The sequence below is a fragment of the Biomphalaria glabrata genome, chromosome 12 (assembly GCF_947242115.1).
Source record: "Biomphalaria glabrata chromosome 12, xgBioGlab47.1, whole genome shotgun sequence".
Lineage (NCBI taxonomy): Eukaryota > Metazoa > Mollusca > Gastropoda > Planorbidae > Biomphalaria > Biomphalaria glabrata.
The window spans coordinates 25,627,218-25,651,626 of record NC_074722.1 but is presented as its reverse complement, the minus strand read 5'-3'; the positions used below and the strand labels follow the sequence as shown (position 1 = coordinate 25,651,626).

The window sequence follows — 24,409 nt, the reverse complement described above, 5'->3', positions numbered from 1 at the left end:
TGGTGACTGTTAAGGCTAATTTAAAAACAAAAAAAAAGGTAACTTGTGTGTCTAGAATTCTATATAGCTTTATGTAAGGCTCGTCCAAAGAAAAGCTGGCTAGATAACATCAAAGAATGGACCAGCCTCTCTCTCTTTATATCCTGCTACTGACTGGGAAAAGTGGAGGGATTTGGTTAGGCGAACTGTCACAACACCTTATGTCGCAAGTCAAGGGACTACTTCTTCTTCCACGTTCTCATTTGTATGTTCAGATGACTAGACCAATACATGAGATGAACTGCGCAGTGGTTTCCAAATCAGGGAGCTCTCCACATAGTTTTCTTTCTATTGGGGTGTTTTGGGGCCAGAGTCTTGTACAGGCCTCATGGTAAAGAGAACAGTTTTGAAGGACATGGTCGGCATTCTCTGGTGACACTCCACATGGGCAGATTTCACTGGTTCCAATTTTGAGCTCCCGGTACATATGTTATCTCATTCAGTTGTGTCCGATAAGTCAAGGGACAGATATCCACATGGTTGCCGACGCTTTCCACTTCTTGTTCTTCCAGCAGTCAACTTTCTGGTAGACTTCTGTTTGTGTTGTTGGATGGTAGGTGCCTTCATTCACATAGAAGCTGTTGTGATCCAGTTGATAGCTTTCCTACCCCCACCATCTCACCTTCAAATGTACAACAGATTCTTCTTGTCTATAGGACAGGTGGATTCAGTAAAGCGTAAAAGATAGTATCAAATCAAGAGAGAAACTTTAGAGATCCGCTATTATGAACATGATTTATAAATAAAACTCGACCAGTTGCCTCTCCCCGAGTTCAGTTCAGGACTAGCAACTCTCCTTTAGAAAAAAAAATGCATGCTTTAGAAAGTGAAAATTATATTTTTTTAATGTGTTTACATTGCAATGGAGGCCATCTTAAAAAAAACTGATTTAATGGTCTAGTATAATTATAAAGTATAATTACTCTTATCTTTCAAAAACTTTTTATTTACGTAAAAAAAATAATACCGGTATCAAAATCTTTTTAATGATTATTCGATAGCAGCTAATTACGTTGTTTTGTTTTTTCATCTAACTGGACATATGTTTGACATTTTGATCAGACAATAGAAATGAACAGTAAACTGAACTACAAACCAAACATCAAACTACATATGTATTTTATTAAACATTACATGTAATGATAGTGAAATATTTGTGGAAGTAACATTGATTGTTTAGTGTATGAATAAGAACATGGACGGAATTATAGAGAAAAAAATATTGGGATGAATCAACTAAAATTTTTTATACTTTCAAAATACAAAAACTATGGATTATAAATAACTAATAAACATTTTGAATACACTAAAATATGATGGACTGGACGGAAAAAGAATAAACTTTTATGTGGACGTGTTCAAGTGTACAAGTTTGCCTTTCAGAACAAAACCAAACCAATAATAAACCCAGCTTTTGTTTCCGTGGGGAAAAAAAAGGTTCAACTTTATCAAGTAGACACTGAAACAGAATTCTTTTTTCTGATTTAACTTTGCTTCTCTTAATTTACTTTCACATATTATTGTGGGACAACATGAGATATTGAAAAAAAAAACAAGAGATGAAAAACTTGATAAAAAATACCAAAGAAATTCAGTCTACCAAATTTTAAACATGACCTACAACAATAAAGAAAGATAAAAATTCAGCTACACAAAATGTTCGAGACATTTTTTAAAAAGTATTGAATCAAAACTTTAAAAAACTAGAGAAGAATTAAACTGGAATGGTGGAAGAAAAAAAAACTACATAGACCAAGACCAATATCACAAGAAAAAAATAAAAGATTTTGCTCTGATCACAGTAAAATACAATCATTAAATATCACATGATTGACCAAATGTGTCAACTATCCAATGACTTAAAGATCACAGCAGAGCAAAGTACATTGAACTATTTGGAAGCTACTTCCAAAACACCTGAGGAACATGAAACATATCAACATACACTTTCTGTCTTATCTCTTACAAGGATTGTCTCCCCTCTATGACTATGAAAGACACTAGTATCATCATAACTGGAGAACACTATCCCATTGTTTGAAATACAACACTCTTCATCAACATATGTCTATACCAACGTTCCTTAGGGTAATGCCATGGAACTGTTACCCTTAGATTGTAAAAAAAAAATTTATAGAGTGTGAGACTTCTTTTTTTTTTTTTATTATGGAAATACTTCCAATTAGCAGACCAATAGACTTTCCTCATTTAAGAAATGAGATGGCAAAACAAAGACTTATAAAAAAAAAAAAAATATCTACAATATAAGATGTAAAATTTAGTCCATAAAAATGACTACACAAGAACATAAGTTATGAACCATGTTAAACGTACTATTAATTTCATTTTACACTTAATCCATACATTCAACTCATCTGCATGTCACAGCACATTTGAAGAGAATCTTACAAGGAGTCAAAGGTCAATAGCAACTCACTTCTCATATTTTCTATTTTCGCAGATGAACTTTTCAATGAAATTCCCTCCCTTGAATCCTTAACATTTCAAACAAAGACCAATGTCTTTAAATGATCTACTCTACTGAGTTCATTTGAATTATGTAAACATTTGTAACATTTTATGCCAGGTACTGAATGTGAGCTAATGACTGAAAACAGACGTTGTGGCAATCAGCCCTGGCCGTCACATAGACACAGAAGATTTACCCTGACTTGCAAACTAAGGTGACATAACATGGCATGTAATTTTAAAGCTGTCAAAAGTGTTAAAACAACATACTTTCATCATTTAGAAGAAAGCAATATTTTTAAATACATGTCATATACATGAAGCTAACAAATTTAATAAAAACATTTGAGAATCTTAGTTTACAGAACCTATTGGATGGTATATTCTTTCTTCACCTAAACTAGAGTTTTGAAAAAAGATATGCTAATTATGACAGGAATGTTTAGCTAGGTGTTCTTGGACGATGCTTGTGGCCTGATGCACTCCTTCCTGGTGGTCTGGGAGGATTACTTCTTGGACTTGATGCAGGACCACTGGTTCTGGTTTTAGGTAGCGGAGGCTTAGCACTAGTCAAGATCATTCGAGAACTCTTGCTGTCCTGGAGATAGAATGAAGCAAGAATCAATTTGAGGACAATCTATTTTCTGATACATCTACTTTTTGTACATAGAAAGAATAGATTCTCTATGTGCATCTTTCACTTGTGAATTTATAAGAAAAAAAAAAACTTGTACTAAACCATTTCTTAATCAAACAAACAGTAATTTTTAAAAAATATTTAATTTTCTAATTTAAAAAAAGTCACTATTTTATTCTACTGCAATGAATTAATGACCAAACAATTTAAAATCAATTTTATTAATGTTTTTCAAAAATAATTACATTAATTTATTTCACAGATTTCAGTGTATTACTGATGAAGTGTTTTCTCTTTTTTTCTTATGTATTTTTATTTTCATTCCACACAACATGGAAAGCATTACAAGAAAAACAAAATATAATAGATAATAAAAGACATGCATACATTTTTAACAAATTAAATGATACATTACATTACACTGTAAAAAAGAAAATCCATGTGAGCGAGAGCTCCCAGTTCATAAGCATATGTCACGGGTCAAATTTTGGCATTCTAATAATCATAGTAAAATTTATATATGGATCTTTCTGTCTCAAAAGACAGTGGATGCACCCAGATGAATTACTAAAGCAGAATCTGATGTGACTAGACAGGCTGTAAATGGAGCTGTAAATTTGGCCACAAGTCGTGCTAGAGGAAGCATGATTCCACTTTCTGCCACATCCCTTTGATTAGTCAAGGGTCATACCAGCATGCAAAATCTATTCTTTCTTGGGCAATTTCCTTCCTAATACTTTCATTGACAGCTGTAGGTTAATGTTAGACATTCCTTGCGTCTGGTTCCCTTAGCAAACTGAGCATAAAAGGTGTCCATTGAAATTCTTTTGTTGTTTATAACTAATGCATGAAAGGAATGAATTGTGAACTATTTTTTGTTTTTATATTATAAATGACATCTATGCTGTTTCAAATAATTTATAGAAACATCTTCAAAATACTTTGAAATCAAAACAAAGCCTCATTCTAGCCTATATCATGTTTCAGTAATTAAATTAAGAAGCCTCATGGTAGCCTATATCATGTCAGTAATTAAATTTAGTGTGGCATATCTTATCTTATATAATACAGATGTTAATTCAAAAAAGAAGATTCATTGGGAATATTTTGAGATTATGTTCCATCTAAATATAGTTCTAATTAATGAACATAGATTATATTTCTAGATAATTTGGCATTATGTTTTAGTGTGGCTTCATCTAGAATATTTATTAGATGTTAGATGTAGATGTTGTATATTAGATGTTATTTACTATATATATATAATAAGACTTGTTTTTGAGTCCGAAAATTAATGACGAATGCAGCATTTCTTGAGGTTACGCAGCCCCAGCTGCGACCAACATATTTTCCACCCTATATGCCGCCATCCCAATTGGTTCAAGTTAAACTATTGTGCATTTACCATGCAGATGAATATTATTATTTGTATATGTTAAAGTTCAATGTGTGCATATAAAACAGTCATGTTAGTGAATCTACTATACAGAAGGTGAAAAAATGTTGAAAAAATTCCAGCTCATGTTTCTTACAGCTGAAGTCTTTTTAATTAAAAACTACACAGAAGATGCCTACAAAATAATAGTCAAGTATCTTTATGACACATACATTCCTGAATAATATATATCTATTTATAGTGATTTCTCTACAGTGATACCTAATAAAAGCACTTGTTGCAGTGTAAATACTAGCTAGGAACAGACAAAAAAAAACCCCAAGCAGCTTCTCCCTTTACTTGTACCATGTCATATCACAGTAATTTAAATTCCTGTTTTTCTGCCTCAATTGAATCATTATTTAAATAACACTTCAGTCTTTTTTTTTTTTTAAATTTTGGTCATTTCAGTAATAGCAAAAAAATGAAATGACTGTTAGTAAAAAAAAAAATGGGTGTAATGTGGTGATTCTTAAAAAATAAAATCGGGCAAATAAACTTGATTTTATATATATATATATATATATATATGCAACTAGTAATTATCAGAAAGGTTAAGCAGAGACTGTCCTTTGTAAACAAAACTGTTGAAATATTGATAGTATAAGTATATAGATACTAATAAAAGACATGAATACAAAAAACATGTACACAGATCTACATTAGAGTCATTCTTACCATAAGATAAAGGGGAGAGAATAGTGGGCTGGAAAAAAAAACATACAGACTGAGACACACACTACAACATTTGGTTAATACAACTAGAACAAGACATGTTCAAATCAGGCTGAACTCTCTTCTATTGATACTCAATTCTATATTCTTTTGTAGTTGCTGCCATTTTCAGTTCAAAGTTGCATCATCAAGTTTTTGTTTTTTTCAAAGAGAATATAATGTATGTATGAATTACTACAAATTGATTAAAATTGTAACATATAGTGTTTGAACCTTAAGCCCAGAGAGTCCTTTAGATCTTAATTCCACCAACCTCCTGAGAAAAAAAAAATTTCCTTAATGTAATAAAAAGATATGAGTGATGCATTAACAATGTTTTGCACATGTTGAAATAATTCTTCATTCTGTTTTTCCCTCTACTATGGGGAAATCGAACAAATATTTTTTAATGCACTGTTTCCAAAGGCATCATTACCTCTTATGCCTTGCCTTTGCTGGCTCTGTATTTGTTTGTGGCCTTTTTGTTCTTCCCCATTACTGAGTATGTTTAATAATATTTCTTTCATCTTTATGACGTTTTTCTACACCTGTTCGACATTATAGTTCTGTGGAGTATGATTATAAAGAATTCATATGTGTCTTGTTTTAAGAACTCAGGCTCTGGACTCTGCTGGAGTCAAGCTTGATCGGGGTGTAGTACTTTGGACAGAGTTTCTCTGTATGCTGTGTATGAGCTGTACTTGGCCATTGCTCTGTAGACTGTGTATGAGCTGTACTTGGCCATTGCTCTGTAAACTGTGTATGGGCAGTATTCAATCATGGGTAAGTGTGAGACCAGATTGTATCTCTAACAGTTTGACCAAGGTGAGCCTTCATGTTAGGCTAGTAGATCTAATTTGTTATTAATGTGTTTACACTTAATGAACACTCAAGATTTATATTGATTTGCTTTCATTAATTGCTATTCATGAACCATTACTCACATCATATTATTAAATATTTTGTTACGCAATGTTTCTATATCACCATATTTGCATTGCTTGTTGACTTAATTGATATAGTGTCAGAGGTGCCTGGGCTGATGAGCCAAGGCAAAAATATTGATCTTCTAGATTTAAAAAGTTATTAACTGAAAACAGCAGTCCTTGTCTTCCCTCAGTGTAAAGTACTGTATAATTTTTTGTATAAGCTGCTTGGAAACAGCTGAATTAAGCAACTATCATAATTTGCTATGTTGTTCATGCTTTAACTGTTAATCATTATTTAATATCTTATTTATATCTTTTCAATCTTCAAACAAACTGATTAATTCTAGTCCTAAATGTTTAAAACAAAAGTAAAAAGTGCTACTGTATGTTACTCTAGGTATGTCACAGCAAGAATTAAAGTCTAGTAATGTCAATTAGTTTTACATGCCTTGTATAATTCATAAAATCTTACATCAAGTTATTTTTGTTTTTTTTAAAGGATTGTTAGGACAGCTTGTTTTTTTATTCACAGGCTTTTCCTAATCATGTTAGTAAACACTAGACTACAAATCAGCATACACAGGTAGAATATAAATAAGCATGACAAACTCATACTTTCTTACCTGTGGAATAGACTGAGTCAGTACCGGATGCCTCGTTTTTGGTCCTCCCCTGAATGAAGGAGGAGGAGGAATGACCAATCCACCATCCTCTTCAGAAACTGACGCCTGCATAGCTGATTCACCATCTAGCTCATCACTCATAGCTGCTTCCTCTTCAGTCGTAGCTTCCAAATTTCCTCTCTGGCTTTGACCTAATCTGTCTCCGGTTTGTCCATTTTGACCATTGACTGGTACTGATTTGGTATCCACTGTTAGATTCTCATCAACATATCTAATCATCAAAATGTAACAACATTTACTTACCAAGAAATGTTAATGTTTGCATAGTAAGTAGGAGAAAGATACATTTATTAATTGCCCTAAAGAATTAAACTAACTTTTAATAAATGCATTTACTTCAAAACACTAAATTAAATATGGATAATTAAAGTGATAGCTTATAATGTACGCATATAATGTATAATTATAATGTACGCGGAAATTTAATTTAACAAATAAAATAAAACAGATTGTAATATAAGTTTTCTATTTAAACTAATGGCAAGCTAACACATAATCATAAGCTTATACAAGTAAAAAAGTTTGTAATCTAGTAACATTAAAAAATAGATTAATTGTAGATACCATGATACATTGTCTCACCTAGTTTCTGAGATAGCAGGTATTCCCTTAGAGATCCTAGGTGGTGGCACTGCTGAGCTTAATCGACCAAGGGGAATGCTCTGGTTCTTGATAAATAAAAGAAAATGTGTTCCTTAGTATTGGGCATAGAAATTTAAATTTCAAATGCTTAATGTAGTCCATTTTCTTTAGAATTGTAGAATATTATTGTAGTTTACAGCTATAAGAACAGAAAAAATATTTCTCCAAACATTTTTTTTAATGAAGAATTTTAAAATAAGTTTAAATAGATTAACTTACGATGGCTATCTCAACCCAATAAAGAGACCCACCTGCATGTGGGGGTGTAGAGGAGCTGCAAAGCCCCTCGGTGGTGGGATATCTAAAGGGTTCTCAGGTTTCTGGGGAGGAGACTTGGCATCCCTCCTATCTCTGTCTTTTTTCTTCTTTTTCTTCTTTTTATCTGTCTGGTCAAACATATCCAGGCTTGGAGGCTTTGGAGCATTCTGTAGAGGGGTCAGTGCAGGCGGAGGAATTCTCCTACCTTCCAAGACTCCTAAAATATTTGTATGTTGGAATGAACAATGGGCAATGAGCAAAGAGATATATTACAAAGATAGGTTCATAGCAATATGGAGAGTAATTGCGAGTGTAATTGTTTGTACCATGCATGGTGCAAATGTTAAACACCTGTAAAGACAAACTAATTTATTGCAATTAACAAAGACTTAGTGAGACTGACAATTCTCATCGATATTTGAGAATGTATTTTTATTTATATTGTGCAGTTGGTTAAAAGTGAAAGCTCCAATGTGACAATGTTTTCTGAGCTCTTGAAGAGCTATAATAATTTTCAAATTTGAAAAATTATTGACATTAAAAATATTCAAGCGAGACCAGCTTACACACTTTTTTTAATTGAGCAAAGCATGGGTAGAAGCTACAATTAATAGGTCAAAGAAAGTGTCTTTGTGAGGGCTGAAGAATAAACTGTGGAAAGGGCATCCCTAACAATATGACTATGTGTGTGTGTGTGTGTAGGGGGAGAGTATAATGTGGGACTCTGGACATTCCATTGAAAATAAAATAGTGTTCCTGTCAAAACAGTCAACATATACCAACTATTTTAACATCAGCTACTAAATATTAATGATACTTAAGGAAACAAACCTGGAGGCTGATTAGCACCTGAGTTGGGTCTATCCCCTTGACTTCGACCTCCTTGTTGCTGGGTGTCTGAGCTTTGGCTAGACAGGGGAGGGCTGGGATCTCTGACTGTTGGAGCTGAGGGCTCTAAGGGCTGTTGGTGAGAGGCTGGGACCTGACCTTTAACATTTGAGGGAGGTAAAGGCTGCTGCTGCCTGATCATATGAGGCCTCTGCGGAATACTGGAGGGAGGAGTGGGTATGGGTGCCCCTCTGGAAGGGCGATACATGGGAGTAGGTGGCACCCTTGCCTGAGGACGGCCCTGCTGGTTTCCTGCAAGTATTCTAGATTGTTGCTGGCCTTCTAAAGCTCTTGGAGATGGTCCTGCGGCAGCATCTTCAAATTCCATTCTTTGATATTGGTGATGCTGCTGCAAGGAATGTAACTGCTGTTGGTGAAGCTGTTGTTCTTGCGGATGTCGCTGGTGCACTTCGTTATTATTACTATTTACATTGAAATTTTTCGTTGCATTGTTCTGAAATAATGTCAATATATCATTTCAAACCTTTCAAACCTTTCAGAAGTGAGAGGCAAAAGGTAAAAAAAAAATAAAGGGAGGTCCATAATAAAAGGAAAATTAGATGTTTAAATATTCAATTCACTGAATTTAAAAAAAAATGTAAACTTGTATAAATGTATTTTTTATCTGGGTATTTTAGTGTTTAAATATTGATTTAAATTTGAGCCAAGGTTATATTAATTCTTCAGTTCTGATTCCCCCCCCCCCCCCCTTTCCCAATCCCTCTTTGTTTACCCTTTTATTATTTATTGTGACATAAACTGCTTGACTACCTATCACGGAGGTTTGAGTTTGAATCACGATAGTTTTAGCACCTAAAAGCAGCACAGAAACCTTCTCCCAGATACTTCCTCCCCTCACAGGTCCATACAAGAGGTTGGACCATAGCACACTGAGCATGCTGTAGTATGAAAGATGCTCTAAACAAAAGTAATTGATATATTTATCTAAAAACTTTGTATAGCTTTACTCATTATTCCTACAGTATTATAAGCTAGAAAAAATTGTTATAAATCTGTATTCTGTACAATGAAAGTATTTAAAAACCTTTCTTTTGCGTGCTCAAGTTTAACAGAGATTTTCATTCAAGAGTAACTGTTTTTTTTTATTTATTTATTAAAGTTATACAGTTATATATGTTCTAACCAAGACTGTTTGGGATCCCTGAACTCAAGAAAACATAAAGAAACTAGAACAGACTCAAAATAAAGATTCAAAAAGCCCCCCAAATTGAAAATTTTACCACCACGAAGGAGAAACAAGACACTGATCACAAAAATGAACAGACACAACCACTACTTGTTCCCATCCCAATCAAATCATTAAATACACTTTATAAAATATTTCACAGGTAATGTTTGAGTGAAACTGGTGTGAGCATATATTTTGTATGCTATAGTTATGATGTTTTGTTAAATGTAATGCACTAATTGTACAAAAAATTTCCACAAGTCTAGTAAAGATAATATTATTATAAAAGATTTACAACAAAAAAATATTCATATTAAACAAGAGTAACACCATTAGTATAATCATTTAGAGACACTTCAGGAAAGTAAACTAAATGGTGAAGCAGCAATAATACATAAAACACTGAACCCTAACTTTCAAATACAGAAACACAAAATAAAATACTCAAAAAGACACAAAGAGAGGGTATATTTCTTTTTCTTTATGCTGGGACAAATTCATACAAGTTCTCCTTCTTCCCTAGTGCCATTTAAGCATGGAATGGGTTGCCTGAATCAGCCAAAAAAAACAATGACTTTTTTCACAATTTAAGTCTCTAATTAACATGCACAACTAGATCAACATATGGATATGTGTATCATGTAATTAACTTCTCTTTTAAAGTAACTTCTCAAAATAATACGATAAAAAGACACCCCATAGACACAACACCATTAGATTCATTATAATTGACTTTGAGTGTTAAAGGGATGACTAACACTATCTACTCACATTACTATGTGCAAATGGTGGGTTTGTTACTGACTGCTGTGGCCTCATCCTCTGTGGTGGTTTAGGTGCGGAGGAGGTCTGAGAGTGAGAGATAGTCCCCCGGGAAGAGATTGCAGGTGGAGCTTCATCCTCAATGTCAGAAACATCCATACCACCATCACTTATTTCCTCATTCTCATCTTCAAACACTGGCTGCAATAAAAAAATATTGAGTCACTAAATATTTTAGTCCTTTCAAGATTCTGTTGAAATCACATTATGGTGCAACAATTTGAAGTACTTTTTTGAGACTAAGTGGTCTAAAAGACAGTCAGTATTCTTATGTTGCTTAGCTTTATAAAAACAAAAAATGTCAACTGACAATTAATACATGGAACCTAAGTTTCAATATTCTAATGATTAAAAAATTGTTAGTTGAAAAAAAAGTTGTTTAAAACAAAGCTAGAATGATTTGAAAAAGTAGAGAAAGAATTTTACTCACCCTGGATGAGTCTGTCAAGATTGTATCCTCGCGGAAATTAGAGACAACTTCTCCTGTTGACAAACGTTTCTGTGGTGTGCTGACACTCACCTAAGATATAGTGTTAGATTTAAAGTGTGAGTAGTCTAGCCAATCATTCTTGTCACTATTAGTTGTTCCCCCTTTATAGATTTGGTTCTTCATTAGGAGTGAGGGAATTTGTAGAGATTAACATCTTGTACTCATTTATTTTATGATGAGTTGTTTTTTTTTACTTAACTATTTCTTTAGTGAATCCTAAAAAATATTTGTATTGTGCTAGTAGCTGGTAAGTAGAAAAGTAAGCCACGCAATGTGCAATACTAAAGTTCATCAGAAAGTTGTGTGCTCACCAAAATCCTTTCCTTTTTCCCAGGCCCAACATTGATGGGAAACATTTCCTGAGTCTGGCTTTGTTTCTCTTTCTCCAGTTCTAATGTCCTTTCACGGTCCACACTAGTCAAACTACTGGACCTTCTCACTAGCATACGTGAAGATCTTGGTCTCTTTGGTGGATGTGGGGGAGTCAGGGGTGTAGACATGTTGGACCTGGTTCTAAAACTCTGAAAGGAGTTTAAAACAAATAACTTTGTAGCAAAACAATGATCAATCATTTTGTAAACAAAAATGTGTGAAGAACCATATCAGAAATGAAGAGAGCATCTTTACATCCTAAGTAAAACATAAATATTGTGTAGCGATTCAAACAATGATAAGAACTGGTTACTTCATAACAAAATATGACTAGTATAACCCAGATGTTTTTTTATTGTACAAAAAACAAAATAGTCTACCATTCGGCTAAAGTCATCATGTACTCCATTCTCTTCCTTCATGAACAGACTGAGGCCATTGGGCATGGGGCTGTTGGGATTGCTGGACATTCTTTGACGCTGGTGTGACATAATGATCAGCTGACAATAGTGCAATTTGCGTATCCTGGCATAGTCCCAGGCAGTGGCATTGAAGCTGTCCACAACATTGACATCAGCTAGAACAACAAAATACCACTAAAGCCATATGGTAATGTTTCCTAGTCTAAAGTGTATTTGTATCTTACAACATAAATTAAATTTAAGAGTTACAGCAATTCTGGTAAATAAAAATGTTTCATATTTATTGTACATTTAGTAACAGCTTTAACTTTTTAATTAGAAAAAAATGAGTCCAAATGCACAATTTCAAAAATTCAAAGAATCCTCACTTTAAAAAAAGACGCCATCAAAACTGAATAATAGGTTTTGACTGATAATGGTTGATATTTACCATTATTTTCAAGTAAGAAGTTGACAACATCGCCATGCCCACCCATGGTAGCTAGATGTAGGGCAGTGCGACCTTGATTATCTTGATCAAGAATACATCTCTCTCCTGCAATCTCCACTATCAAACGGCAAGCATTGAGAGAGCCTGCAAAAAGTTATTTAAGTTACTAATAATTAGAGGTTTTCGATTTGCTTAAACAATTGAAAGAAACTTTAACTACAGCATTAGAGTATGTTGGTTTTGGTTGTTTTTTTTTTACTTAACTATTTTTTAGTGAACCCTAAAATATTTTTATTGCGCAAGGAGATGGTTAAGTTGAAAAAAAAAAAAAAACAAGCAATGTGCAATAGCAAAAAAAAAAATAAAATCTGACAGTTTTCATTAAAGCTCATCAGAAAGTTGTGGAGAACATATTAATTATATTATTAGATTTATTCATTCAAAGTGTTACCTTTCCTTACATTCATTCAAAGTGTTACATTTGCTAACATTCATTATAATTATTATTATAATGCTACTTTTCGTAACATACATTCAACATACTTTCTTTCTCTACATATCTTTAATATACAATCTTTCTTTACAAGCATTATATGATTCATATAACTTTTTTTCCCATGTAACTCTTGATATGGGACAAGAAATATCTATCTACATGCTATTACCCATTTCTGCTGCCAGTAGAAGAACAGTTTTGCCATCCTCGTCTTTGATAGCAGCACTATCAGGTGTTAGCAGGGTCTAGAGAAGACAAAAAGAGAATGTGTCCAAAGATGTATAGATCAATAAAGTAATAGTTCTTAAATATGTTAGACACAGAAATGTTGATAAAATAATAGTTCTTAAATATGTTAGACACACAAATGTTGATAAAATAATAGTTCTTAAATATGTTAGACACACAAATGTTGATAAAATAATAGCTCTTAAACACAGAAACTTTTCCTTGCTCAGAATACTTATGAAATAATGTTTATGTCACTCAATATGTAATTTAAATTTCAAAATCTCATGTTTGAGTTTGAGAAATGGAGCTTTTGTGTACACTAGTTTTGTTGGTTTTTTTTAATCATGGAATGAAATAGTTGGATCAAAATATGAGGCATAGTTGAAGGGTAAAGTCTAACACAAAAACTAAAAAAATCCTACACAGAAAAGGGAAATGGTTTTGGGAATCAAAAGTGAGATAAAAATCCTATTTACTCAACAAAGCTGATTTCCAATTAAATGGACTTAAGTTATTAGAATGTAACAATACTATCACGTTTATTATAAGAAAATCCTAAATTAAAAAGGATTTCATTTTAAACCTTTTCATTTTTTTTATTAAAAGTTCTTTAAATAGGGGGGTAAAGTAAATATTTATATAATTAAAAAATTAGTAATTTCTGTTAATTATCATTATTTCTAAGCTTTCATGAGGACCTTGTACATTTGTTAACAACTTTTAGCTTGTTAACTCTTGGCTACATACTAATTTATAGTATTAAATTTTTTTAAATTAATCATTGAACAAGTAAAAAGAAAAACAATCTTTTAACTAAACATGTCAATTGTTAAGTTGTAAAATGATAATTTATTTGTAATAAATTTGTGTAAAGCATTTCATGGGCATTGAAAAATGCAATAAAAACTTAATTTGTTCTTCTTTTGAACATACTCATAATTGAATTTCTCTCACCTGTAAACATTCCAAAGGCAAAGTTCTACGGACTGACCAGTGCATCCATGTTCTGCCACAGGAATCCCTCTCAATGCCGTCTGGCTCTTCCACTGGGTTAGTGTCAGCACTGCACAGCAGTTCAAAATGTTTAATGTTGTCCATGCGGCAGGCCCACATACTAGGAGTCAGTCCATCTTTATCTCTCACCCCACAATGGGCTTTGTGTGCGAGTAAAATCTAGATAGGAAAAGAATTATTCCTCTGCTAACAGAAGTCAAGCTATGATCAATGTAAAGTAGGTTTAGATTTTGTTGATGCTCAGAAATGCAAATGTCTAACCTACCCAACTCTGATAGAAACAAAAATAGAAATCTAGCATTAGTTTGAGAATTTTTAATGTCAATATGCTGATTACACAAAAAGTATATCTTTTCAAAGAAACTGATAGGTCTGCACTACATAAAGTGTGTCTTTTAACTCTAGAAATTCTATTCTTATTTATGGACACATTGTTATTTTACTATGTGTTATAGCACTTAGAATTCCCAGGTTGAGACAGCTCTATTGGGAACCTTGTAGATCATGGGGCTTACTTTCAACTTTAAAAAATGCATAAGGTAAATCACATATAAAAAAATAACTTTTCTTAATATATCAGAAAAGGTTTGGGTTGGGGTTTTTTTGTTTACAGACTAGTTTAGTTGAAAGTATTTAAGTTTCTCTACAAAATTTTAATATACAACTAATAAATGACATTTGCTAATATTGAGCATTTTGGGGTGTAAACACTAATTTATTTAGACTCAGACAGACCTTATTATTATTATTATTTTTAGTATTATTATTTGAAAATATGGTTTCCCTGTGGAATGTTTTTAATATGTGATAAAACCAAATTTATTAAATTTATCTCATTTCTGTTAAATCATGTTTGCTTTGATCCATTTGTACAAACTCAAAATGTCATTAAATATCTAGGTAGAAACTATAAAAGTTAAAAGAAGATTTTAAAAAGTTGTTTTTTTCACATTGACATCCAGAGTAAAAAATAAAATGTCACAACATCTTTTGGAAGGGCCATTGCATTAAAAATGTCTCATACCTGCAAACATTCTGTACCTCTAGTAGTAACAGCCCAGTGAATGGGGGCTCTACCATGAACATCACATATGGTAAAATCTCCTCCAAAGTCAACAAGAATCTTCAGTGCAATGTGATTGCCATCATGACATGCTCTGTGTAAAGCTGTTGACCCATCTAGAAAAAAACACATTCAAAACACAAGAAAAACATGTAAACCATATTAAATTCTCAAAAATTCTCTGAAACTGTAAAATGATTTTTAAATTTACCATGAGCCTGGTAGTTCACATCTGATTTTTGCTCTAAAAGATACTGTAATACTTGATGTTGTTGGAAGTGAACAGCATACATCACTCCAGTCCTTCCTAATCCATCCACAACATCAGCATTACTTGGATCTAACAAAATAAAAACAATCCGTTTCATTGTTCAAACATTTACAACTGTTCATACACCTGTTGTTGTTGTTTTTTCAAAGCTTGCATAATATTAACCAATCACAAGGTGGTTGTTTTTTTTGCAGAGAAATTTCCAACAGCACAAAGTGCCAAGTGGAAGAAACAGAAGATGGCACAAGAAACAACAGAACGAAATGCCAAGTGAAAGATGGCACAAGAAACAACAGTAACTATATCACGAAACTTATGACACAGAATAGAAAGCAAGGAGAAAAAAGGTTCATTAAAGATTAGTGCCAGCTGAGAGGTCCACCAGCATGGCTAAAAAAACAAATGACAGGTTATAGTTTTAAAAAAAAAGCATGCAAAGAAGGCTTAATACCAGAGGTCTGATTACACTTACACCTTTTTTGCAGTCAATAAATATAAAATTTCTCACATAAATCTGTCTCATAAATATGGATAACATTAGCTTTTATTTTATCTAGTTAAAGGTGCTTTAAAGACAGAATGATTTGGAGCTAATTTCATTTTGAATGAACTAAGGTTATGTTATCTCAAAAAAAAATAAAATTCTCTGCATATTTAAATATTGCAGGTCATATTTTATTAGTTCAAACCAATTGATTCCAGCAGCTTAATTATAAAACTGGTGAATCATTATATCATGTATTATATCTTATTAAACTTTGAATATCCAGTCAGCTAGAAATTCTAGTGCCTAAATATCTAGCCAAAAATGCTAGTATAAAAAATGTCTTTCAATTATTTCATCAATGGTATTTACAATTTTTTTTCTCAACATGACATTTATTATTACTTAAGAGCAATTCTATTTCCCTGACTAATCAAATACCTTGGTGAATGAGGTCTGCAATGATGTCCAGGTCACCAGCCTTGACTGCTATGATGAAAGGGGGGAGCACAACAAAGTTGACACTGTCACCCAGGCTCATGGTAGAAGGAATCTTGGCACTGTCCAAATTGAGCTAGTCACAAAAAATATTTGCAGAAAATATAATGTAAACAGTTAACCATTGAGAACCATTATGATTAGCCAATAATCAGAAGTAATAACACAATTCATGACATTAAGCTGAAAGATGATGTTAAAATGATTTGACTCAGGACGTCAAAACATTAAAGAGTGTCAAAATAAAATCCAATTTACCCATCTCCAAATAAATTTGTCGGGGGCATCCACAAAAGGTGTCATGGGGCTCAAACCTCGAGCAGTTAAAGACAGTGTTGCTGCACATTTTTCTTGTGATCTGCTCTGTATCAACCTATGAGAAAACAATTTCTGGTATCATACAATAAATATTGTCAATATAGCTACAAGTTCACCCCATAAGTAAATTTAACAGTAACACAGTATATACAGCAAGTAGCCAACTAGTAAAACAGTGGTCATCTAGCATCCCAATACTATTAGATTATACAATGACTAAAATATAATAATACTTAATCCAATTTAAATTTAAATCAACTCAAAAATACAAACCTACATAGTCAAAATAAAGGAACCAGTGTGGCAATCAAAAATAATATAAATTTAAGTCAGTAAATAATCATTAAACTAAAATCACTGCAATTATAAGAATGCCCGTTTGAAAGCCACTACAGTTAATTAATATATTTATTTTAAGGTTCGTGTCACTTAATGCAAACTTGTAATAACAATGGCTATAGCGCAAGAGTACGAGGAAAGGTCCTGAATTTGTTTCTTCAGCTAGTTGAAGTAAAATTCAAAACTTCATGTTAAACCTTTAGAATGTGTGAGCAAAGTTCTTTGGAGCTGCATTAACCTAATTAACTAGTATTTTGTGTAAGTACTGTAACACTTCATAAAATTCCTTGTAAAAATGCAGTGATGGAAAATTTGGTTAACACAAGACTGACTGATTCAAAATGACATCATTTTCCTTTCTTCTTTTTTTTTTTATAATTCTATGAATACATGAATGTTTTTAAGCCTCCATTTCTTTTCAATGTGTTTACTAAATTTATGTAAGACCTGACAAAGAGTTTGTATCACTGTATTATTACCTGTAATACTTCTGCATGTGGAGAAGAGCAAGATTAAGAGTATCTCTAACATCTGCACATTCAACATCTTCACTGAGCTTAAGAAGAAATTCATGAATGAAGGCTGCAGCTTTCTGAAAATCTAAAAAGTACATACTTTTTGACACAGTGACCTCAAAGGGCTCAGATAAACAATGCAACATCTACCACACATTTAGTAAGCACAGGGGCACCCCAAAGGGGCTGTGACATCACCAATATGATACATTTTTATACACCAATGAGTTTCAGTTGGATATATAGTATTTTTTGCTCCTTGACAGACAAAATTGGCTAAAAAAACACTGAATGGGGTAACATAGTCATACCAAAGAAATAGGAGAATGTTAAGAGACACATGTTCAAGATCAAGGGTTATGCCTGATATTTTTTAAATGGACATCCCAGAGACAGTCATTAATATACACAGCCAGAGAAAGTGAGTGATACTTTCAACATGCAACATGAAAAACTATTACTACCAATCTGCCGCCAGTGGTAACTCAACATGGCAGGAAAGTTTTCCAACAGTACAGCAACACTGATGCAGATATTTAGATACATGTATATCTATTTATTTTTATGCAAAGTAGATATGATTAATTTCTCTATTTGTAAACCTAAACTTTTGGTTTTTACTACATATTATATTGTTACTATTGAAAATATTATTAATTGAACATTCTGTTGTGTTAAACATTTATTCAGTTTACTAATGTATGTTTTAAGTGAGACAAATTATTTGTATAGTCGATTAATGTCTGAAGGGAGAGAGATGTGATAGTAAGTGTGTTTGTTTTAAGTAATTAGTAGTGAATTGTGTGTGACTATGTATGAAAAGACCAGTTGACCTTTACTGTACATGAATGAATAAACAGCTAAGAAAGTGTGCAAGTCAGGACTGTGTGAAAATGGGTCAGAAAAACAACAGGATGCTGGAGTTAAGGATAAGAAGGTAAAGCTAATAAAGTGATGTGATAATTGAAATTATAGTTCCTTTAAGTGTGTCTATTACAGGTGATGCAGCTCTTCTTGTCATGTTCTCAGATAGCTCAGACATAAATGTTCATTTCAGAGAAATAAGAAACATTGAAAAATACTGAAATAATTTACTGAAATAATTTGTTAATATTGAATGTAAAAAAAGAAAAAGAAATGATAATCAATTTTCAACAGGAAAAGAAGGAAAATAAGATTGTTTCTGAAGCTACAGAGAACATTGAAATAGTGCAAACCTTTAAATACCATGGTACTGTCTTCTAGACAATAAAGTAAATTTGACTGCAACTACTGATTATATCTACATAAAAAGGCAACAACAATTACTAGGAAAAATGTCCTCCCTTAGTGTTACTGAAAAGGCCTTGTCAATGTTTTACCGTGCTAATATCTGCAGTATTTTAGGTTTCTATTTCACTGCCTGGTATGGGAATCTTAACATTAGAAATAAACTTCATAAAATCTGAAATATGATAGAAAGGTCATCCATCCATCCATCCCAGTGGCGCTACAGCCCATGGAGGGCTCTGGCCTGCTTTAACACATCCTTCCATTCAGATCTCTCCTGGGCCTTTCGTCTCCACGCCCTAACCCCAAGCTGCTTCAGATCTGCTTCCAGGTCATCTATCCATCGCATTCAGGGTCTGCCTTTGGGTCGCCTGCCTTTTGGTTTTTGCCTGTATACGATTTTCGCCCCTCTGTTGTCTGACATTCTTTCAAGGTGACCTGCCCAACGTAGTCTGTTCTTTTTTATTTCGTTCACTATTGGTGGGTCTTCATATAATTGATATAACTCATGGTTAGTGCGTGTCCTCCAACCTGTTCCATCCTGTATGGCACCATATATTTTCCTAAGGATTTTTCTTTCCCAAGTGTTAAGTAAATTTTCAGATGTCTTTGTCAGTGTCCAGGTCTCACTTCCATACATTGCTGCTGGTCTTATTATAGTTTTGTATATTATTTTCTTGGTTTTACTTGAAATCATTTTGCTCTTAAGTAGATGGTGGGTGCTATATAAAATGCGATAGAAAGGTCATTGGTAACAAATAAACCCCTTTTGGACAACTGTTCAAGAGAAACATTCGTAAGAAAGCTATAAAAGATTTTTTAAAGAAAAAAATACATCCTCTTGGTCAGGATTTTGAGACTTTACAATCACAAAGTACCAGACACTGATTATAAAAACAGATTTTAAAAAAACACCTTTGTTCCCCTTGCAATCAAATCATTAAATACAATTCAACCAACTAATAGAAACATTTCACATGTAATGTTTGAGTGAAACTGATCGAAATTTATATTTCATTTTCTACAGTTTTAGTCTTTAGTTGAGTGTAATGCACAAGTTGTAAGACAAAATTTCTTAGTATTATCTTTAAGCTTCTTTTTCTGATAATCTATAATGTTATTAAAATTAAATTAAATGGGTCATTAAAAGCACAATAATGATCTAATAAATTAATAAATCAATCTCCATATTATAATAATAAAACAAGAAAAATGCAAAAAAATCCTTTTTTTTTAAAAAACAAAGCTTATCGGAGGATAAGGACTTCCCCCTAACAACTATATCAATAATGTAATTTCCAGTATTTAATATCAAACAAACTATTTAAGTACCAATAATTAATTGAATAATTCGTAATTTTTTTTTTCATTCATGTTTTGTTAGGTACAATAAATAATGAGCTTTGTTGCGCTTATGCATTTCATTTCTTTGGTTTAAAACTAGAATTATAAATTAGGCCAGAAGTACTTTTTTCCATATATATTTTTTTTGCATTTTTCGGTTCTCTTTTTAAATTAAACTGACATTATTATGCTATAATTTTAAGTGTGCCTGATAGAGAAAAATGCACATTCCCTTAACATGGTAGAACACTTCACATATCTAGGAAGCATAGTATCGAATGACACCTCGCTTTCAAGGAAGTTGATAACCATCTGGCCATGGCTAGTAGTGCTTTAGGATGCCTCCAATAGTGATTTGGCGGAATAGATCGCTCCGCCTGCCTACAAAAAAAAAAGTGTCTACTAAGCAGTGATTATCTCAACCCTTCTATATGAATCTGAGACATGGGTATTATACAGAATACAACTAAGACTACTTGAACACTTTCATCAAAAATGCTTGAGCTCCATCATGGACATACGGTGGCAAGACAGCACTACGAATGCCATATGGACAGTATAGACTAGTATTGAGGGACTTCTTATGGTCCGAAAGTTATGCTGGGTAGGGCACGTATCCCGCATGGGGGACGAAGTATGCCAAAAGCAGTCTTTTTTGGTGAGCTAACAGAGGTGCCCCACGGAAAGACCAGCTTAGGCGCTTACTTGCGATAGCAGACATAGAAGAGAGCACCTGGTTGCATGCGGTCTCAGAAAAAGAGACAGACAGCTGGAGGTCACTCATGAAGACCGCGAAATGCACATTTGAGACGAAAAGGAGATCCGCTGCCGAGAACAGACGCAGATGGCAAAGAGAAAATCTTAATCGACCATAGCCTGACAATGGTTATGCTTGCCCTGGTTGTGGGAAAATATGTAAGTCACAGTTGGGGCTGTGTATACACGGGAAATATTGCTTTCTTCATTAATCTTCAGACTCGATGACAAGCCTTATTATTATTATTTTGGTATATCAGGTCTTGGCTTTGAAAAGTAGATCTATAAGTAGAACTATATTCAATATTGTATAGATAGTAGATCACTGAGTCTGATCTAGACTAACTAAAGAATTTATCTAGATCTAGATATAGACTATATATAGAGAAATCTAGATAGCAGAGATGTAGGCCTATCCTAATTAATAAACTTTAGTCAGGGAGAGCTAGATCTAGACTAGTGACAATCTAGTTTCAAAATATAATCTAGATTTCTAAACTAGATTCGATCTGAAATGTAAATCTAGATATAAGAGTCTACGTAATGAAAATGTCATTAATCAGAAGATTAATGATGAGTGCAGTCTTTAAATAAGTAAAATAAATTATGGCTTTTATATAGCGCTACTTTCATGCTTATAGCATGCTCAGAGTGCTATGGTCCAATCTCATTTGTGGACCAGTGGGGGGAGGGGGTATCTGGGAAGAGGTTTTCCGTGCTGCCTTTAGGCGCTCAGTAAACACAACTCTGCTCGAGTCGGGTGTCAAACCTCGAGCCGCCTTCATAGTTAGCCAAGCCAAGCCAAGTTCAAGCGTACTTAGCCTCTCGACCACGCCTCCCTTTACTATTTATTTGAATGTTTCACGAATCACATGTGCCCATGTGGTGATATGACTACGCCTATGGTATACGCAGAAACATGAATGGCCTGAGCTGTATATGCAGAACCTATTGCGACTTGACAGCTTTTGTAAGTTTGTCTGCTGTGCTGCATGAGTAGTCAAAATATGTAGATTCTAAAATTCTAGAACAATAGATCTATTCCAATTAATTTATTAACATCTACTATCTACTAATCTCTTTTATAATATGTAGCTCTAGATCTACTACATTACCAATGCTTTCATACAGATTTTAATATAAAGATTTAATAATATTAATAAAGAGATGTAATTTAGATCTATATGGTGTTAGCGAATAGCGTTTTTACACAAAAAAAAACGAGCCTTGGTTTTTCTAAAATCTGATTCTTGGTGTGTAATAGTAAAACTCCCCCAACCTAAATTAATCGTAAATAGAGAGCAAATACCTATATTTGTTGTAGTATATATAGGTCTCTGTTTTTATATTATATAACTTTCGTAACTTCTAAAAGAAATGACTTTTGTAATTTCTTTTACAGAAAATTTGGGCTATTCGCGTCTGACACATATATAATTTTTATGTGCAGCAACAAAGCCCATTGAATAAGTATCAACTTAATTGGCAAAAGCATTTGGGAGAAATAGTGTTAACAAATTTAGCAATATCTGTTAATACAGGAAGATTAATTTCCCTTGTTGGTATAAAACAAAATAATTGATTTCCAGTAATCAATTGACAAATTGGTTAATTTTTTGCATTGATTCATGTCCTGTTAAAGTCAATGAATAATTATGCAAAGTTTCAAATGGATCTATGAATGGGTATGGGAGAAAGGACATGCAGACACTTTTTACCAGACAGACAGACAGAGTTGATATAAGCCTTGTAATAACATGTATCTCAAAAGATGACTGAGAATGTGAATTAAGTTGCATGACAGGTTAACTGTCACTTTTTTTTTAATCTATCCAGACATCAGTAGTTCATTTTCCATTTTTAATTTTAAAATATTATAATAATATTTCTGCTTCTGCTCATAATGCAATAATTTGTTGAGGTTGGAAAACTTTTTAAACCTTTTTTAAATAATGTAATAAATGTAGATTGTAGGTTTTAATAGTGATTAGTGTATTTTCATTTTTGAAATGTATACATGTAAATGAACGTTGAATGGTGTAATACTGGGTTCATGCTTCCTGAAGTACTCTAGACACGTGACAAGACAAACACTATACGACTGACTCAAGTCCGTTCAGCAGACAACATGAAGATTTTATTTACAACATAATAATAATATACTGCACTCCTTGTTAGTGCTACGAGTCAAGAAATAATAATCCTATCCGCATAACAGCGGTATCAAAAGTATCAATCACGTCCGCATCTCAGCGGGTAACAATAAGAACAATTACTACTAGTGACACTGGAGCTTCAACTATAGATATCCATTGAAATACGAATAATACCTTAATATCCAATAAGCACATTATGAAATCAACTCTCAAATATTATTAATCAACAATGACTAGTCCTTCGACTCTCATGCTATATGCATATATATATACCAGTCCAGGAGGAAACGTCCAACCTTCCTGTACCGGGAGCAAGACCTTACTGACTTGACTTGACTCAAAGTCAACTCTATTCACTCTACTTCCTGTTTTCTACATCAGGAATTCCACGTGTCTTTTAAACTATTAACATGACGTGAACTTTAGATCATGCAATGTCAACTAAGACTGTGACAATACATACTAAATAAAATACCTAATTCTAATTCTATATTCTATACTTATACTCAAATAATACTGTCTTACACTGTCTATAACTATAGTGAATAGAACAGAATTAGATCTATAGAACTAGACTAGAATCTAGATCTTAACTCTTCTGTGATTCTAGTAGTCTATATATTATGTGCAATCTAATATGATATATGTGTCTGGAAAACAATATCAGAGTCTAAATGTGGATTCTCTGACGAAAAAATAATCATGCAGCTTTGCAAGTCTTGGGTTGCCATGGATACAACCAAACTAGCTTCAGATGAAAATCAAGATTTAATTTAATTATCAACATCCAGAAGCTTAGATTTAGCTTTTTTAAATTTTAATTCCTAGGAAATACAGTTTTTAGCTCAAGTACATCTAGATATAGATCTATATAATTAAATCTAGACAAGAATCTAAATCTAGATCTTAGTAAGATTTTAGTTTGTTTACTTAACTGATAAAAATTAAAATGGCCGCTGACTTGGTCTAAATCTAGATTTACCTTTTCTTTTTATAACCATTGTAAATTAATACTTTATACATTTAGATTAAAATAAAATTGCAACGCAAAATATTTCTGATAGTCTAGAAACATTTTCCTATTTTATCCACTTTTTTTTATATCATGTTTAAGTAAACTAGTCTCATCTACAGGAACTGTTTTCAAACAAAAAATGGCGCATACCCACAATTCTTATACTCCGGATGCTTATTCGCGAAATAGTACTAATAAAAAGCTCTATTAAATTTATAAAA

General features: G+C 32.9%; 1 protein-coding gene across 2 annotated transcripts; it reads right to left on the bottom strand.

The window, feature by feature from the left end:
* Positions 1 to 1,139: 1,139 nt before the first annotated feature.
* Positions 1,140 to 24,339, bottom strand: LOC106079642 (uncharacterized). Of its 2 annotated transcripts, XM_056005160.1 has the most exons (19): positions 24,156 to 24,339; positions 17,613 to 17,733; positions 16,735 to 16,849; positions 16,420 to 16,552; positions 15,435 to 15,563; positions 15,185 to 15,339; positions 14,101 to 14,319; positions 13,085 to 13,160; positions 12,420 to 12,563; positions 11,948 to 12,144; positions 11,507 to 11,716; positions 11,136 to 11,225; positions 10,655 to 10,846; positions 8,638 to 9,148; positions 7,800 to 8,023; positions 7,489 to 7,574; positions 6,847 to 7,117; positions 5,259 to 5,286; positions 1,140 to 3,106 (listed from the first exon to the last, which is right to left on the bottom strand). In XM_056005160.1, the coding sequence occupies exons 1-19, from the start codon at positions 24,172 to 24,174 to the stop codon at positions 3,075 to 3,077; spliced, it is 2,952 nt and encodes a 983-aa protein (XP_055861135.1). In that variant the 5' UTR covers positions 24,175 to 24,339; the 3' UTR covers positions 1,140 to 3,074. The 2 variants fall into 2 exon arrangements, with proteins under 2 accessions (XP_055861135.1, XP_055861134.1); XM_056005159.1 differs by lacking the exon at positions 5,259 to 5,286.
* Positions 24,340 to 24,409: the final 70 nt, after the last annotated feature.